The sequence below is a fragment of the Sceloporus occidentalis genome, unplaced genomic scaffold (genome assembly GCF_023333645.1).
Source record: "Sceloporus occidentalis isolate IW3139 unplaced genomic scaffold, rSceOcc1.0.p SCAF_3, whole genome shotgun sequence".
In the NCBI taxonomy this organism is placed as follows: Eukaryota; Metazoa; Chordata; class Lepidosauria; order Squamata; family Phrynosomatidae; genus Sceloporus; species Sceloporus occidentalis.
In genome coordinates this window covers 224,754,475-224,773,903 of record NW_028316983.1, presented here as the reverse complement: position 1 = coordinate 224,773,903, position 19,429 = coordinate 224,754,475, and the positions used below count along the sequence as shown (strand labels likewise).

Sequence of the window (19,429 nt, the reverse complement as noted above, 5' to 3'; positions counted from 1 at the left end):
GAAAGTACATTGCAGTTCAGATTTTTGGATTCAGAAACCTCATGACTGAGTTCTGAGATACTACTTTAGCTCAAAGTATGTGTTTTCTTCTTGTGAGCTTCTTTGCTCTTTCTAAAGTCATCATTTTTTTAAAAAAATGCTTGAATATTAGTAGCTCTCTAGATTTGGGCATCAATGTCTCCTGCCCACAATGACACAGTCCAAACCAAATGTGTAGATGCTGTCTGTTTCTTTTAAATACAGGACTTTATCAGCAATTCCTCTCAGTTCACTGGTTTTAGTGACATATACCAAGCCCAAGTTCTTTGGAAAGAACACTGCCTACTCGTTGCATTACTAATGAAGATTGCAAACATTACATATGCTTAATGATTAATTAATGATTAATGCAGAAAGGTTTATAGTTGGACCATGGAAGGAGCTGATCATGTGCGACACAAGAGAATGTTTTGGAGGAGAAACTTGAAACATGGGTTAGGAGATACAATCATTCAGTGAGGCATGTAATCTTGTTGGTTTCTAGGCTTCCTTGGGTTTTTTAACTATGAGCACTGAATTACGACTCTGTACACCAGCTTTGAATCCCCGCTTAACCACAGAATCCCATTGGGTGACTCTCCTAGCCTCAGAGGAAGGCAAAGGCAATCCCCCTCTGAACAAATCTTACCAAAAAACCCAATGATAGGTTCACCTTAGGGTCACCATAAATCAGAAACGAAGGCACACAATTTTTTGGGGAGGCCACATAAGATTAGACTGCAGACTGCATCATGCTTGTGAGCTGTAGCCCCAATCCCTATTTTAGGACTACTAATTGCATATTAATAAAGAAAAAATAGAATCGTTGTGTCCATTTCTTATTTGCATCCCATGAGAAGGTCCAAACCATCATCTTATTACTAGAATTTAATATGCAATATGAGCACAGATGAAGTGAATTTAAACATGCATTTATCTCCAACGTATAATCATATGTGCCATAGCTCAGTTAACACGCTTCACAGTGGTTGTTTTCCAGACTTTTTACACCTGCCCAAGGTGGGAAGATGAAGGAGGCTTGGAGAATCAGACTTATGGTGCTGGTGGTAACAGAGTGTCTTCAGTAAACAATGCAATAATCAAAGCCTGAGCTGGGAAAGAGCAGGGTCCTATTCTAGTCAATCCTATTGGAGCCTACAAGCAATGTGTAAATAGCATCTGTCTCCAGAATCCTATACCAATGCATGAACAGCGAAACAGGAACCAAAGAGGAGAGCAGATACATCTGCCTTGCCAGCTACTCCCAGCATATTAAACAAGCAGAGATCAATGAGTTTGGCCACCAAAATGGATATCATTAGTAAAGGAAAGCTGGCAAAAGAGTCATCCCTTGGTGCATTTTAGAAGCCTTCAAGTGGTCTCTGGAAGGACCAAAACAGGGTGGGGTGTTTTTTTTTTGTGCTTCCCTGGTTGTTTCATTTCACATGTGCATACTGTAAGTTTTGAATAAAATATTTGCTGAAAAATGTTGAAATGCTCTTCATTTTTCTGATGTAGGAACCTATCCCTATTCTTTCCATGTTTCTTCATCTAATACCAAAATTTCTGTTGAAGGAGTAATGCCAACAAATATATCTACTTAATCAACTTAGGTATACTGGTATATGCACACAGCATTGCTATGTTCCAATATTTGGATATTTTTAACAGTTTGATTTTTAAAAGCCTTTCTCATTTAGGCACTCTGTGCTTCCATTTAAGCATTAGGAGTACAGACAATATGTTTGGGAAGAGCTACATATCCCAAATAACTGCACTTTGAATCTAATGCTTTTACTCATAGCCTAGTTGGGTCTTGCTCAAACCCTGATAGAATGAAGCTGGCCAGGACAATCTTAAATGCAAGATGAAAGGAAAGCCAAATGCTTTTGAATAGTAGCGACTGTTTGGTACCCATCCCAGGTCATAGCCCTCACTTTTAAAAATTTCCAAGATGTGAGAAATTTTCTTTTTTCAAATATATAGTCTTCATAGCTGTGTGATACAAAACATGTATTAATAGGTCCTAGATTATCCAGAGTACCTGCTGAAGCTGTCCAACCACAAGGGTTTAGAAAATACAAACAAATTATGATGCCTCTTATAAAGTCAGATGATGTAACATCTGGTGCGAGTCTTGTTTAAGGAGATAAAAGGCAATGGTAAGCAGATGTTCCCATCAAGAGAAAGGTATGAGCCTGACAAGGGAATGGATCTTGATTACTTGCTACCCATTCCACACCACAGAGTTTGTTTTCAGGTTGACTGAAAATTACATGATGGGACACTGGGGAAGGGAGTATGAGGGCATGATCTACAACGATTCACATTGTTCCTAATTTTTAAAATTGTCTTTAATACATAAGTAGAAGATTAGTCTGGCTTCATCAGCCCCTAAAAGATATTCAACCATCTAAGCCCACCAGTATTCCTTACAGTTCACAAGTTTGTCTCAAGATGCAGCAAGATCCCACAGTGGCTACACTTTGTTAAGTAAATTTTATAAGTGGAGATAGACAAATTAACAAACTAATGAAAGCTTATACACAGTTGTAAGGACTTAAAATTAGGAATGAATTGAATACAGGAAGTTTGTACTGTATATGAAAAGAAAGAGGGAAATATTAAAGGACACGTTGTTTGCCTTGGCAAATGGGAAGTCAATATTGGTTTTATCTTATTGCTTGAGACAGGATAATATGTATACAGAGGAATGTTGTTGTGGGTTGTAGTGTCTTGTGCCACTATAATTTAACTATTTATCTTTCACTGTTCTAGTCACAAACAAACTCCGCCAAGCCAAAGAATTTAGGTACACTTTGTTTATGAACTGACCAATGTACCAGTTCTGGGAGTTTCTAGTAACTTATCTAGAGCACGACATTTCAACACAGGCTCACATTTTTACACTAACTCTCTCGCCAGATTCCAAAGCTTATTTCCAAACAATAGCAGAAGTGTTTAGTAATTAAGACATAGAGATTCTACTCAGCATCTGAATTTCCAACAAACAAATCATTTTAAATGAAATTGTAGTTGTCCTAGCAGACTACATTAGGACATATACGTAGGAGATTTTTCTACATAAAAGACAGACAAGATTTTCAGCTGTTGAGCAGCATAGATAAATGAAAGCATCCAGCATCATACACATGGAAGGAGTAGGAAAAAAATAGGAGAGAGTAAGTTCCATGTCTCTAAAGAAGAGGACATAGTTACATCAGGGCTGGGCAACTGTGGCAGGCAAGCCAAGGGTCAGTTTCACCCTATGGGATCCTTTGGAGACCACCCTGATTGAGAAAAATAAAAAATGGTATGGTAAGTTGTCAGAAGTCATCTTCTGGTTTTGATTTTAAAAAACAACAACTTTAAAACCCTTAACTGTTTAAAAGGTGAAATGCTACTTCTGGGCACATCCAGAAAAAGCAATTTATCCTCTCTTTTTGCCAGAAAATGGGCAGTCTGGAGAGACTACTGGGTACAAGAAAGCCTTCAGGCCAAACTTTGCCCAGCCCTGGCTGACAACACTTCTTAATATAAGAGCATGAAACAAAAGATTGGAGAATGGAAATTTTCTATTAATAACCCAATAAGCTATGTCAGTTTTTATAATGCTCCATTTCATTCCCTTCCTCACCCTGCCCATTTTCTTCTTCCTCCAGTTAGCACTAGTCCTTATAAGGACTGTTTTTAGGGAATTCACTTTTAAATTGTCTTCTTTAAAAAAAATCTATGCTGTAAATGGGGGTGGTTAGGTTTATCAACCAGCTGCCCATCTTGTTTATGGATATGAACATTGACATTCCCAACGTAAGAACTGGTAACACTGAAAATGACACTCCTGTTTAGGAAATACTTGCATATCTAAATAAAGCCCAACTCAAGTTTAATGTTACATGTATTTAGATTTATTTGCTATATGTCACTATTACCTTATATTTCTTAAAATCCATTACAGGATTGTTTATAGTTAGTTTTAAACCGACAAAGACAATAATACTGCTGTGGAAGACCAAAGGGGAGAAAAGCCATTTTAATTTATTTACAGTTCCTTTTGTTTGTAAACACTGAATCTACATATACTGTACTAAGTTATAACAGGAGTTGGGAGCTATACAATGAGACAGAAAACAATGCTGTGTTTTAGCCATATTAAGCACGAGCATATTATAGAGAAAGAACATCCCCTTCCCATTACACAGCAGTAAGCATTCCTCTGATAAGTGTTCAAACTTCTGAAACAACTTGGTATTAGCAACATACTATACAACTATAGTTAATTATTTAAGCCAAACCATTTGGCTTTTTATTCCATTTCCAGAATAATTTTAAAGTGCTAGAAGCAACCCGTCAATCAAGACTTTTTCCCTTCTAAAATAACAAAAACTACTTTTAAACATTAATTTACAAGGTATATATACAATGTTCATTTGGAATAGCTGAGATTTCAGCACAAATTCATTTACTGTCACACTTAACAGCATTTTTATTTTTGTTTTGCATAAACATATAAGCTTCGAAATAAACTGGTTTTGAATGATTATTGCCACAATGGCTTTTCAGTTTTCCTACAAAAGTGGACAAGAGCTACTGATTTACTATATTATAGCCTATCTTTTTTTTTTTTGTCTTGAGGTCACAGAACAGTAAAGTTTGCATATTACACATCGACGATGTCTATCTAGAGAACATTACCCCATTGCATCAGAGCTGGTGCTAACTGCAGTTTACAACATAGATCCACTCAAAAGAAGAGAAAACATCACACCTATATTTTTTTTTAGTTTTTGGACAGGAGCAATTATTGGAGATGATGTGGTACAAGGCTACAACAGAAGAACTATAAAACAGTATATATATTGAACACCTTATATGCTGTTTGGAAAAATGCATCTGTTTCATAGTCTTAGTACATATAATGCCCTGCTATAGCTAATAATTACCCATTGCATTATGCTCACTTTGTCCAATGGCCCAGTGCTTTTTGAATATTCTTTGACCATGTAGCTCAATCTTGCCCAATCTTTGTCCCAAGCCTGCAGATCATTTAACAGCATGTGCAAAATACTTTAATACAATCAATAGGGCAGCTATGTTTTAACTGTAAAATGCAACAAATGTGAATTCTCTACATGTACAAAGTGGCACTTCTGAATGTGTATGGATACTTCCTGTCTAGTAAGTGGCACCAATTGATAGAAATAGTCCAGACTAGTCAGTGCCAATAAATTCTGAATCTCTAGCCCTCTTTTTTGGGCCAAGGGAGGAATCTTCCATCAGGTTTTGTATAATTTCTTTGTCTCAGTGAAATAGCCCAAAAGGAAGTATTAAGTTCTGAACTGGTGGGGATGAAAAGAAACAAGAGTGTGTGCTACATGATGACTCAGATAATCAATTATGAATTGAGAGTAGATTTCAAAATATAACAGGCAGATGAAAAAATAATCTTAATGGACAGCTCCAACCCCAACCCACAGTTTCATGTAAAAATAAAGATGGCCATGCAGAGAATTTCAAAAGGCATACTGCAAAACAAATATGCTGCATTATATTGCTTCAAGGGCTTTTGTGCTGCACTGATCAGTGTCAGGTTTGGGACCACCTTTCATACTGGCAGTTTGTATTTATTCAAAGCCCCAAATTTCAATGTCTTGTATAATGAAGTCTTCTTTCTTAGAAAGAGTGCGATTCCCAAATGTTTTACAGGAATGACTTCTTCCATGGTAGAGATCCCCATCAAGCCACAGCGCAAATTCACCCCTACAATATGAACAAAGAAGCAGAAATGGGAAAGATAGTGAGCAATGGTTAACACATCGATTTTTAATATGTTACAGATTCATTTCAATTATGCTTTGCTGGAAAGACATTTTTATCAACTGGGTTAACTGCAGACAGACATTACATTACATTATAGTACTAGTGCTTATGTTTTAAAAAACAACTCCGTTCGTCACACTGCAACTATTTTTGAGTATTATTATTTTATTATTATTAACCTTTATTTATAAAGCGCTGTAAACTTACACATCATCATCATAAGTTGCATCTTGTGACCTGACTTCGCAATTAATCAACTCCAAGGAACTCACAAAAAAGCTAGCAGTGCACTTTTTAAAACAAAACAAAACAAAACAACTAAGAAACTGAGATTTTGGGTAAAACACCAATTGGGTATTGTAAGATTTTAAGGCTCTTTGTTACTGTGGTTTAATTAATTCTGGAGAAACATTAATGCTGAAATTGCAATTTAAGTCAATCACTTGTTCAAAATAAATTTAATTAAATTGGTCCTTTCTGTTAGTATGTTTCTGATTTAATTGATTCTAATTAGTTGGCTCTATCACTGCAAATAATTAAGTTTCCCAAATAGATAAGCAAGAAGCTTCTCCTTGTATTCACAAAAGCCAATTGGGATGGAGGAAAAATTGGAATGCAAGAAAAATAGGCAAAGTCCATTGCATGTAATGCAGGGGCACTTTGTCTAAACTTCATTTTAAATCAGTATCTTTTGCTGTAATTCTTTCCTTGCCACGAACATTTCTATGTCAGTTTCAACTAATGGGTGAAAAGGAAAAAACAACAACCAAAAAGCTATGTAATTTTGACCAGCTGCCCATAAAAGTGGTACCAGCAGTGTGCTGGATCCATCATAAAGAAGACAAATGCACAAAACCCCATAAAGTAAGCCACTATTCTTCTTACCGTATTACACACTAGGTTAAAGCTGAGAGCATAGCAGCTCACCTATGGTTAAGATTAAATTCCCAAACAGCCATCTCATATAGGAAAGACATGAGCCTCTTATTAAGAGAAAATTCTACCTCAAACATAAATAATGAGGAACTGAACAAGCAACTAATATAATGGATTACATGGAACTACCAGAAACTGAGTAATTTAATGAGTCACAATTCACCATCTTCAACTCAATAATGTACCAAATTACTTTGGGACAGTAATCCCAAACTGGGCTGGATGTATGCTTGGGGGGGGGGGGGGGGTTAATCTTGCCCAGTTTTGCCCACCTGGGTTCTCTATACAGCAGCAGGCGAAGCCTGGGGGGCGGGGCGGAGAGTTGCAGTGCTCTATCGGGATTCCTTCCTTCCTTAGCATACTGGGTATGAGTGTGTTTAATTAAAGGTGGGTGACCAGGACAGAATAGGGATTTTGTCAGTTTACTGATAAACCCCGCTGCACAACCGTCTCCCTGCATGAGCTGACGGAGTTGGTCTCTGCAGTGGCGTTGGGAGTCCCCTTGACTTGTTCTGCCAGGGGACTTCAACATCCACTGTCAGGAGCAGCTCAGGACTTCATATCTGCCATGACAACCATGGGATTGTCACAAATAATATCTAGGGCCACCCATGTAGGCAGACATACTTTGGACCTGGTTTTCTGTTTGGGGCAGGACGATAGTCATCTGGGAGTGGAGGAACTCTCAGTAGTTCTGTTGTCATGGACCGATCACTACTTGGTAGGGTTTAGATTCATTGGGACCCAAAGTCTCTGCAGGGGTGGGGGGTTGATAAAGATGGTCCGCCCCAGGGGCTTATGAATCCGGATTCCTGATGGCTCTTGGGGAGTTTCCTGCTGCCTTGACAGGTGATCCTGCTGGAGAAGGGCATGGTGGGTGCTCACCAAGGCAGGCAGGCAGGAGATGAGCATATTGCTGCCTCCCTCCCTGTTTTGCCTTGCCTGGGGTATGCTAGCATCCATGGTTTCATGTAACCACACAAAATCTGGGAACATATCCCCTGTAGATATGGGGATGGTACTGTACCTCTACTGTTGTAATTCAGTCAATGATTGGGTAGAGAGAAGAGAATGGTAATGTATTTACAGAAATTGTAAATATAAATGTGTGTTGCTGTTGTTGTTTTAAATTAATATGGATAATCAATCAAAGAGGGAGGGGTGGAGCCTTATACATATCCAGATAAAAACAAACATATTTGCAAATACTGGTAATACTCATTAGAGGCTTTCATGAACTAAAAGTTGCAGGTTCCAAAAACGTCTGGAAGCAAAGGAAAGCAGAAAAATAAAACATATCCTTTATAATAAAAGGACAGGCCCAACACCATCTGGCCTGAAGAGGAAGAGCCCTCCCCTCCCTCCTTCCAACTGTCATATTCTGGCCTAAGAGGGAGTGAAAGGACAGGCCCAACGCCATCGGGCCTGGCCTCTATTAAGAAGCACAGCCCTCCCTCCAGCCCATCTGCCTTGGTCCAGGCCTCAGAGGGAGAGAAAAATGCTGGACCTGATCCCTCCCACCACCATTCCCTTCTCCTTTTGTGTTGTGTCTTTTTAGATTGTAAACCTGAGGGCAGGGAACCATCTATTATCCCCTCTGTTGTAAGCCACCCAGATTCCCAGTGATTATTATTATTATTATTATTATTATTATTATTATTATTGGGGACTATAGAGCTTCTTCAGGTATTATATTTACAAAGGTAAATATCACTACTTCCAGTTTTGTGTCTGAAAACCAACTCATTCATTGTAAGAAAGGATGAAATTCATTACTAACCCTCCACCACCAAAAGCTAAGGCATCCATGTCTCCTTTAAGAAAGAACATATTATCTCCCGTCCATTTGAACACCTATAATGATTCATAAAATAAAATAAAACACAGACACACACAAATTAAGTGATAGTAATGTCAAAAAATAAGAAGTAAGAACAACATCAGTAGTTTCTCGTTTAGAAAGGGTTAGGCATTACTTTTTAACATAAAGATTATGCAATAAGTTTTAGTGGCTAACTGAATTGTTGAACTAAATCTCATCTACCCACACTGCCCAAAGAGCAGGGAACATCCTCTCAGTTTGTACTAGTACTGTTTTGGTTCCATGGCCATGATTAACTTATCTGAAACAGGCAGACATAGGTTAATCTTGTTTTGCAGTCTTCATCTATAATCCTTCTTAGTTTGCCTAATTGTATGGGTTAAAAAACAAAAACAAACTCTGCTCTGTTCTACAGATTTCAGTTCTACAGATATAACTTATGAAGTCTACAGACTACAAGAAAAGGTATAGAAGCTTACACACCGCTGACAAAAATTTAACTGTACTTATTCTCGTACATAGGATATATTAATAATATAAATATTTTACATTTGCAAGCAATTTTGATATCATTTTGCATCAACCATCATTTTAAGCCCTTACCTCAAACTCTGGACAGAAAGTAAAAAGAAAGGTTTCTCCAGTGCCATAAAAACCATCACTGACTTTGAAAGGTTCAGAAGCTAGTGCCCCGAAGATCTAAAGAAAAGAATAAAAATCTGATGATCATGACACGTCCATTTTTGTGTGTACTATATTAAATTATGATCCAGTCTTACTTCATGAACAAAGAAATTAACTGGACTTCCCCCAACAATTTCAGTTCACTTCAGTGGATTTTATATCTACTCATCCCTTCAGGCACAAGGCATAAAGCAAGGGCAACCTCAGGTAAGATATAAACCATGTCCAGTTTGCATGTCACTATGTTCAGCAAGATAACTGCTATTATTTTCTAGGAGAAATTCCAAATATTAACTATAATGGTTTATTTGATGACAGCTTGCCCCAGTAGCCAGTATATGAAAAAAGGAAATGCTTCAAATAAAAAGTTATTTCCTAGTAGAACTGTCTGGATAAGCAGTGGCTGGGTGCTATCTCTAGTGTTTCTGCTTATCTTGCCAGATTATTTAGGTTAATAGTTACCAGACTAGGATCAGAGGGCCTGATTAGATAGGCCAAAATAAAGCTGCTTCGGCTCACTTTGAAGGTATGCTGTTTAAATGACACATGCATCTTAAGAGGCCAGAAGCAGACTGGAATCATAGAATCATAGAATCGTAGAGTTGGAAGAGACCACTAGGGCCATCCAGTCCAACCCCCTGCCATGCAGGAAATCCAAATCAAAGCATCCCTGACAGATGGCCATCCAGCCTCTATTTAAAGACCTCCAAGGAAGGAGACTTTATCACCTTCCGAGGAAGTGCATTCCACTGTCGAACAGCCCTTACTGTCAGGAAGTTCCTTCTAATGTTCAGGTGGAATCTCTTTTCCTGTAGCTTGCATCCATTGTTCCGGGTCCTGTTCTCTGAAGCAGCAGAAAACAAGCTTGCTCCCTCCTCAATATGACATCCTTTGAAATATTTAAACAGGGCTATCATATCACCTCTTAACCTTCTTTTCTCCAGGCTAAACATCCCCAGCTCCCTAAGTCGTTCCTCATAGGGCATGGTTTCCAGACCCTTCACCATTTTTGTCGCCCTCCTTTGGACACGCTCCAGTTTCTCAATGTCCTTTCTGAATTGTGGCGCCCAGAACTGGACACAATATTCTAGGTGGGGCCTGACCAAAGCAGAATACAGTGGCACTATTACTTCTCTTGATCTAGACACTATACAATGCAATACCTTACATTTCTATGTGTTGAATTTCATTTTGTTAGCTTTGGCCCAGCTTTCTAGTCTATTCAGGTCATTTTGAATCTTGATCCTGTCCTCTGGGGTATTAGCTATTCCCCCTAATTTGGTGTCATCTGCAAATTTGATAAGTATGGAGCCTGGCTTTGGAACGGCTTTTGGACTCTTGGGACACATGCATCATTTAAACAGCATACCTCCAAAGTGACCTGAAGCAGCTTTATTTTAGCCTGTCTGTTTGGGCCCATAGTCTACTTCTACCTATTAGTCGTAGGCATTTCATCTTTACCTGCTAAATTGTTTTGGGGAGTGAGTGGAGTTAGGCCAAAGCAAAATAATCCACAAAAGATTAACACTGGAAAGAACAAGCAAATGGAGAATTGTCTAGTGTGTAATTGTCTGAATTCCCATACTTAACCTTAAAAATGATTATGGTATTGGCTGTAAGACACTCTACATGGGAATAGTTTGAAGACACTAACTCCCTGGAAAAAGAAGGAAATCACACAGAATTTTGAAAATGACAAAGAAGCCATCTCTGATTTTAAGAAAGAAATTGTATAAAGAATAATTCTAGTTATAAATTAACATGGTTTAGAGGTCACATTTGCACTTGTTTGAGAAAAAAACTTGTGTAATTAATCTATTGCATTATGTTTGCTGTGATGTAATTGGCGGGGGGTGTACTTTGTATTTTGATCCCTTTGCTTTGTAATCCACCTTGATTCTACAAGGAAAAGGAGGAATATAAATAAATCATATTATTATAAATGAAGCAGAATGAATGAGAAATTTGATTTACTGGTCAATCACTCTTTTCTTGCTGATCTTCCAAATTATTTTGTCATTAGTGGAACTTTGTTGGTTTTATTTTTGCTGTAACATATTAAAACACTTTTTGGCTCACCAAAGAATATAATTCAAGCAGTCAGTACTGAGCTGTCTGTGCTTATGATGAACACTTCACTTTTGTGGCACTTGCCAAGTTTGTTGTGGATACATTTGATGAAACAGGTTCTTGCCTACGATCATTCCAAACTCATGAGTCCACTTCATTACTCACAAAAAGAAGGATCAGTCTATAAGATGCTACAAGACTATTAACAATAAAGGACATGTAGATCAATATTGAAATACATGTTGCGTTTACAAGTAACCCAAAAAAGTCAGGCTTTGGTGAGAAATCTGACACGGACTGAAGAATTTAGAAAGGATCGTATATTGACGCACACATTAGAAGGAACACCTGATTTCCTTTTCTCCAGCATCATCCCACTGTTTAAGTTCAATCTTCTCTAACAAGCTAACTGTACTTCTCATGCGATGAATGTAATACAGCATGAATGGATAGAAGGGGGAAAAAGACGGTGCTATTATTTCCATACCTGTCCATCACTGTCTTTGATAACTAGTAGTACGGGTGTGTCGAGCCCCATCATTGTTCTATACAGGGTCTTCAAACTCATTCCATGTTTTGCAGTGCTGTAGACAAGAGTCCATGGATAACCAATAGTTCGAGGTGGAAGGTATTTTGTTAGCTAATAAAACACAGATAAAAATAAAGTATGCATACTAAATAAATCAGCTAATTGATGCAAGTTTTTAAAGGAATAATACCACTACAGAATAGATAGACTACTCTGCCAAACACAAAGAAAAAAGTTTTCCCTCTGTTCCTTCATCTGAATTTCTTATTTCAAGAAAGAATATTATAACTGTCCTTGAGCTTTACATCAATGTTTCTAGTGTTTAATACAAGAAAACATAGACTAGATCAGTGGTCCCCAAACTTTTTCAGGCTACAACCCTAGTGCCCCTCCATGCTAGCTAGCTAAGGCAAGGGGGAACAGAGGAGAGCTTGCACATGCCTGTCCCCCCTCCATTTTGCCTAGCTCAAGCCAGGGCAAAAGGAAAGGGAGGGGGCAGGCACACATGCTCTCTCCTTTTCCCCTTGCCTTGGCTAGCTAGCAAGATGAGGGCTTGTGTGAAAGAGAGAGAGCAAGGAAAGGAGAAGGAAAGGGTCTGTTTGCTCTTCTCCAGGGCATGGCAAAGCCAGAGGAGCCATGCTGGGTCTCTTGCCTCACAGCCTGGATGGACATACAACTTGCTCCCTGAGCAGCTTTCCATTCGACTTCCCTGTGTGCTGTCCCAGAATGGTGTACAAAGGAAGCCTTATGAAGTCCTCATCCCCACAATTCCCTGCCACCCCCTTTTCCCTCACAACCCCTCTGTTGCCTTTTCCCTCAGCACACCCCCTGGAGCTATCCAACGACCCAGGGGGGCACTACACCCACTTTGGGACTAGATGAATGAACACCATAATGCTGGAGAGCGTACTTGGGAACAATTGTGTTGATAGCCCATCTTAGTTCAATATGCTAAAATCAGATTAGAGCTTCAACTGGATTTCCAGAAACTGCAAGACCATTTGAGAATCCATTACATTCCACTAGATGTGGTGTATGCAAAGTGGTCTATCTTGCTGAGACCTTTAGAAATAGATATATTCTACCAACCCATACACAGGCAAGTGTGTGTGTGCGTGTATAAAAACATGCACTTATAAGTGTGCACATAAGCATATGGGTGCGCGCGCGCGCACACACACACACACACAGAGAATTAATGACACATAATACCTTCACTGCATGTAACACAAAGTAAAAAAGTTGACATAATTATGCAGTCCTTTTGGAAGAATAATAATATACTTACTCCTTTATTCTTTTATCATCTACAGAAAAATACATTTTTCTCAATGTAAGAATGCACAGTTACAAAGAATATAAATAAGAAATGTAAGGCCAGCGCTATCTTTTTTTTTGGGGGGGGGAGGGGGGAATAAATGATTTCCCATTAAACTGTCATGTGAGCAGATTAGTCATGCTTAATTCGTTTTTCCTCACTTGCTTACACTAGCATCTACTACAGGAACAGATGTATAACAGTAACTGTTACAGTTCAGCTTTAACAAACATGTTTAAATACAATGTGAAAGCTGTGTTATTATGAGGAATACCACACTCTTCCTAGCCCATACCTTTTCAATTTGTTCCAGTTGCAGCAATTCACTGGGATCACTAAGATTTGGCCGAAATGCCTCAGGCTCCAGTTCGGTCTTGATGGTTGTTCCCTGCTTTGAATGTATATCTTCCCTTGTGGTAATCTGTAAAGTAGGAGAATATTAAATTAGCATTCAAAATGCTATGCAACATACCTACAAAACTGTGAAAATTTATTAAAATTACCTATCCTATACAGAACAATGAAATTCCAAACTGTACAGATTATACAGCTAGCTGATTAGGAGTTTTCCGTAGCACTCTTCTGTTTGCAGAAAGCTCAAGAACATGGTACACCAAATAACACATTAAAGCTTCTGCCTCCTTTTTTCCTTCAAAAATAATTTAACTTCATATATTTTACCTATATGGCAATTTATATATGAATTCTAACAAACATGCAGTAAATTTTGATATAGTGGTGGGATATTCCTTTAATTAAGCCTGGATCTGCCTAGTCACAGAAAGGTGGTGAAGCAGATCTATGCAGGTCTTTTGGTGGGAGGAAATCACACTGGGCAACAAGACTATTTCTCCAGTGGATTTTCCTCTCCAAACACCAAATATTTTAAATTAGAGACTCCTATCCTCAGCTGTCATGGTTTGAGAAAGATCTGTGTTTAAGTGTGGATTTTCCGTCATAAAATATGGACTGCCCCATACAATGATAAAATAAGATTTGGACTGTCCCATACAATGATAAATTAAAATAATGTCTCTTAAAATAATAAAAACGTAGAAGCATTTTAGTATGATGCTATTTAAAATGGTACTAGTAGTAATATTGACTATTTTTTGTTTCCATATAAATGCTGCATAGAAACTTACTGCTGAACTGTCCAACGTTACACCTCCACCCACAAAAGAAACAAGACCAGGGAGGGTACAGAAAGGAAGGGGGCTGAGTTTTTTTCTCATCACCTCTTTGCCCAGATCTTCCGTTATTTACAGCTGTTTGGCAGCAGACTAAACTCTGATTACTCATCTGCAGTAACTTATTGTTTGGCTTTGCAGTGCTTTACTTACAACAGCACCCTTTACTTTAAATAGAAAGTTCTTCCCTTTCTCCTACTCACCCTTAAGCTGTTCACAAGCAATCTCATGTTACTACTATTTTTTTCTTATAAAACTATGCTAACCATATAGAACTGTGAACAAAAAAAACATGACCATTGTTTGAAAATGAGACAGACAAATGAGTTTTCCCAAGTCCGAGTCTTTCTTCTTCAGGAAGGTCAATATAATGCTTGCTAACTTGTTGAGTTTATAGGTTTATATTCTCAATTAGTGTGAGTAAAAAAGACTGCATCTTTAAACTATTGGTCTGAACTGTACATTCTAAAGTCACTATTGTAGTAAAAAAATAAATGTCACGCTTAATTATTACAGATGCAAAATTCATTCAACACATTTCACCATAGGGCTGATAAAGTTATTTAAATGGCAAAATAATCACATCTGTTTTGCACTCTTTTTATATCTTATCCAATTGTTTTCCCCTTCCTCCCTACTGCATTTCATTCTTTCATTCTTTGCTGCAACTGTTCCCTGGTTCTACTTGTACTTTTCCATGAAACCAGTTATATAACATCAGCCTGAAATAGACGGGCCAAAAGAAACAGCTTCTAGCTGCTTCAGGGGCGTACAGTCCAGATGATGCACATCCCCAAAGCGTCTGGAAGCTGCCAGAAAAAGAAGCAGTAAACTGCTATTGCTGGCTTTGATTCCACAGCCTGCTTTGAGTGTGGGCCATGCAGTAGCCATGGTCCCAGGCTGATCGCAGCCCAATTGTGGCAGAAGCAGCCAGAGGCTGCTCCTTGATGCCTATCTGCCTCACTCCATATTCTCCTATACATGCAAGAAGTGATAAAAGCCACTCAAAAAGGTGGCCAGCAACTATGCCCAGAGCCACAATGGGGCAACTCAAAGCTGTAGATCTGCCCAGAATGCTTTGGTGTATTGAATCATAAATAAGAGAATGCATTTTTCTATCTGATGCCTTTTTATTAAATAGGTCTGCAATAAGCTTAATAAAGCATGGAAAAAAGTAAACAATTTTCCATGTGAACATGCTCATCCATTCCACTATAAAGAAAAGTTTTGTTCCCCCGTTTCTTAAAAGGAGAAAGTGGCAACAAAGGTAACATATACAATTCTAAACATAGAATTCTGTTACAAACCGAATGGAAAAAAAAAATCAGAATGAAGGACAAGGTGCATTTATCTCATCAACCTAAATGAAAAGCTAACATGAATATTTACACTATTACTTACTATTTATACTATCAATAATTACACTAATTACAGATTTGGGTGCATAGTTTATATGCCCTGTAGAGCCTATTTGGCTGCCCCCATTTCACACTCAAATAATGTTACTGACCAGTAACATTAACTACAGTTAAAACTAATCAGGCACTTTCTCTTAAATAGTGTTTCCTAACTTTTTTTTTCAAACTGGGATTCCAATTTGTTAAGTTTTTTCCTGCCAAAATATTTCATTATAGTTCATCATTGCTGTACTGATCTGTTTCTGGAGCCTTAAGTGTTTTAAGGTAAGGGTGAACAAAGTGCAGTTCATGGATCACAAAAGGACCTTGAGGTCCCACAGTAAAGTCCCCAAACTGCCCAGTCTCCCTACAAAATTCTAGGCCATCCCCCCTCCCCCCCACACACAAGAGCTCAAAACTGCTTTTTTTTTTATTTAAAGGGGGTTTGCCTCACAACTCCCCATCTGCCTTGAAGGCCATCCAGTAAGCCTCCCATGGTTGAAAATTGCTAATGGTAAACAATTATCTTGAAAAATATTTACCAGTTTCTAAGGAGGTCTGGGGACTTTGGCATGATGTAGGCACTAGGTAGGCATATGGGTAGAAACTGGCTTTTGGCAACTCTGCAGGTGCTTGAAAAGTTACCATCTATCTAGTAAATGCTCTTTGGAAAAGCAGAAAGTAGAACTATTTATCACACCAAATATTTACCTAACTTCCTATTACCTAGTATGGAATGCTATTACTGTGCTTCCAGTGTTCTCCCCCTCCCTACAAAAAAAATTATCTGTTTTTCCATCCAACTGGGATGATTCTGCAGTGTCAGCACAGACGTCTGAAAATACAAACTATTTAGCTTCCATACCAATGATTAGCAAGCTCACAGTCTTTGACAAGAGGTATTTTACTGGACCACTCTGTTGACATTTGTACAGTCAGAACTACAGAGGTGTTCATTTTCTAATACGTACACTCTTTTCCTTTGGTTTACATATATTCATTATTAAACAAAATCTCTTCTTGGAAGACTAAAATTTCAAAAGTTTTTTAAAAAATATATTTTCCATTGGGCAGCATCCTATTAGTGATACACACATATGTAATTGAGCTTACACAAGCGTATCTCATTTTAGATGGGGAGCTGGGAGCTATTCTCTAGTGGCTAGCCCATAGTGCTCCATCTAAAATATCTCTCCCAACAGTTGTCAAGCTCTGGGATGGGCTGCTGATGATGATCAGTGGCAAGAGAAAGGCAGCAACTCAGACAATGAAGATGCACTGGTTGTGGGCTCTCAGGAGAAGGAAAGGAGGGTCCACTTCATCTGTGAATGCACCCTTTTCTTCTCCCTCCAAGCCGAAACCAACTACTTCTTTCTCGTCTAAACTATAGCCCTGTTCCCTTTCTTTTCTACCAGTAAACAGCATCAGGAGTAGCTGGGCCCCCTGAAAGACTGCTCGTGCAAGGGGAATAAATGGAACTGATCTCTGTCATTAACTGATGTGAGCTCAAAATTTAGTACAGGTTGACTCTCTCTAATCCAAAAATGCTTGGGACCAGAGGTTTTTTGGATTTAGAGTTTTTTATTTTATTTTTTGGATTTTGGAATACAGTACTAGTATTTACATATACACTTGGCCCTCCGTTTTCACTGAGGATCCGTTCCTGAATGGGATGAGTGCCTGTGAACGTGTGCAAGCGTGTGCTGCAGGGCCACGCCCCATTGAAATTAACGGAGATCATCCCTCTGTGAATACTGAAGACTGTGGATCTCAAGTCCGTGAGAACGGAGGGGCAACAGTACATACATAACAAGATATCTTGGAGATAGGACCCAAATCTAATCACAAAATTCATGTTTGTTTCATACACACCTTATACACATAGTCTGATGGTACTTTTATACAGTTTTTAAAAGTAATTTTGTGTATGAAACCAAGTTTGTTTGATAGCCTGAAGAAGAAGAGCCCTCCCTCCGGTCCATCTGCCTTGGTCCAGGCCTCAGAGGGAGAGAAGAATGCTGGACCTGATCCCTTCCCCCCCCCCCCCCCCACCATTCCTTTCTCCTTTTGTGTCGTGTCTTTTAGATTGTAAGCCTGAGGGCAGGGAACCGTCTATTATCCCCTCTGTTGTAAGCCGCCCGGATTCCCAATGATTGGCCGGCATATAAATAAATCCTATTATTATTATTATTATTATTATTATTATTATTATTCTGAACCATCAGAAATGTAATAGATTATATAACTCCTGCTAGAAAGAAGTAATTGTGGCAAATAATTTAATGAATTCCAAAGGAAGATTTGCAATTTTTTTTATTTGTGGATCTCAATTACTTTCAGATCTTTCAAGAGAGTCTCTGACACCAGAAATTTTTAGAACCATTTTTAGTATGATGCTTCTACAACCTCAAAGTACTGTATAATATCCCTCTCTTCTAATGCATATCAGCTGAATTTTCTTTGAAAACTGCCTGAAAGGATAGTTTCTAATCAAGAGCAGAGAGCCAACAAAATCTAAAGACCAAGGATTCTGCAACATTTGAGCTTTAGCACATATGGTATCAGATTCCTTGGCATTCAAACCCCATTTAGAAACAACAAGGGGGAAAAATCCACTCTCCTCTAAGTGTCCTCTTGCAAATGTACATACAAACATTGAAGAGATGAGCAGGAAACTATTTTTGTCCCTGCATCCACTATGGGTCAACCCATCTATCCCAGTTACATTAGAAGTGACACACCATCACTTCTGGGTTCTTTTCTTTTTTAAACATCTTTGGGGTCAATGTTGCATTCTTTTTAAAAATGGATGCTGTTGCAGGCCTTGAGGTGTGAGTGCATCAACAACATTTGTGGTAGCTTTGGGGAAGAATATCAGCTGAGAAAAAATCACTTTGGGGAGCTTAAACTGCAAAAATTAGATTGGACGCTACATGTAGCCCATGGGCCACTTTTCCCACTCTAGAGTTTATATTCAGTGCAAAGCTTGGAAAGCCCTTTTATGTGGATAGTAATATTGCCAGTTGGGTATTTGTAACATGGAATTACAGTTTCAATTGCATAATCTTAGAAATCTCACCATAAGTTCCACTGCTTGGCACAAACATCTAGGTCCATAGAAAGAGTGTGGCAAGAACTAAATACATGGCAGAATACTATAGTGTATCCCCATTGCTTAAATTACACATCTCCTAAGTGCTGGCCAGTAACAGCTGCAACTTCCTACATTCTGGAGCTTGTCTGACCATGGAAAATCCTCAACACAATTTATTAAACACAACTTGTTCTTTTGCTGTGAAGAGAACATACTAAGCAACTCCAATAAGATTTTGTGCTGAAGTATATTAGCCACATACAAATGTATTTAGCCTCCTTTCATGCTTGCATGTTTCCCTCTGTCTCTTCTATGACCATAATAACGTCTCTGCAAACTTTCATTTGTGGTTAAGTGCCATTTGCAGTGACATCTATAAATAGCACTATGGGTAATGTTAATTAATTAAATTTAAACAGCCAACTTCAGAAACCAGTTTCTGACTTGGAGTTTACTTGTTTTAAACCAACTGAAATTAATGTCAAATATAGTCTGTTGGTCTGGATAATACAATAAACTGTGACTAATCAAAAGTGGAAGTTTCCAGACTC

The 19,429-nt window shown here is 38.4% G+C and overlaps 1 protein-coding gene across 11 annotated transcripts in view; it reads right to left on the bottom strand.

Annotated features, from left to right (window-relative positions):
- Nucleotides 1-3,924: 3,924 nt before the first annotated feature.
- LOC149317568 (oxidation resistance protein 1-like) overlaps nt 3,925-19,429 on the bottom strand; it is a 340,865-nt gene continuing 325,360 nt past the window's right edge. For all 11 annotated transcript variants that reach the window (XM_089517823.1, XM_089517827.1, XM_089517825.1 and 8 more), the window contains 5 exons: nt 13,493-13,618; nt 11,838-11,990; nt 9,200-9,295; nt 8,555-8,628; nt 3,925-5,778 (listed from right to left, as the gene is read on the bottom strand). In XM_089517823.1, coding sequence (XP_089373949.1) covers nt 5,643-5,778; nt 8,555-8,628; nt 9,200-9,295; nt 11,838-11,990; nt 13,493-13,618 — 585 coding nt within the window. In that variant the 3' untranslated portion in view covers nt 3,925-5,642. The remainder of the gene's footprint in view (nt 5,779-8,554; nt 8,629-9,199; nt 9,296-11,837; nt 11,991-13,492; nt 13,619-19,429) is intronic.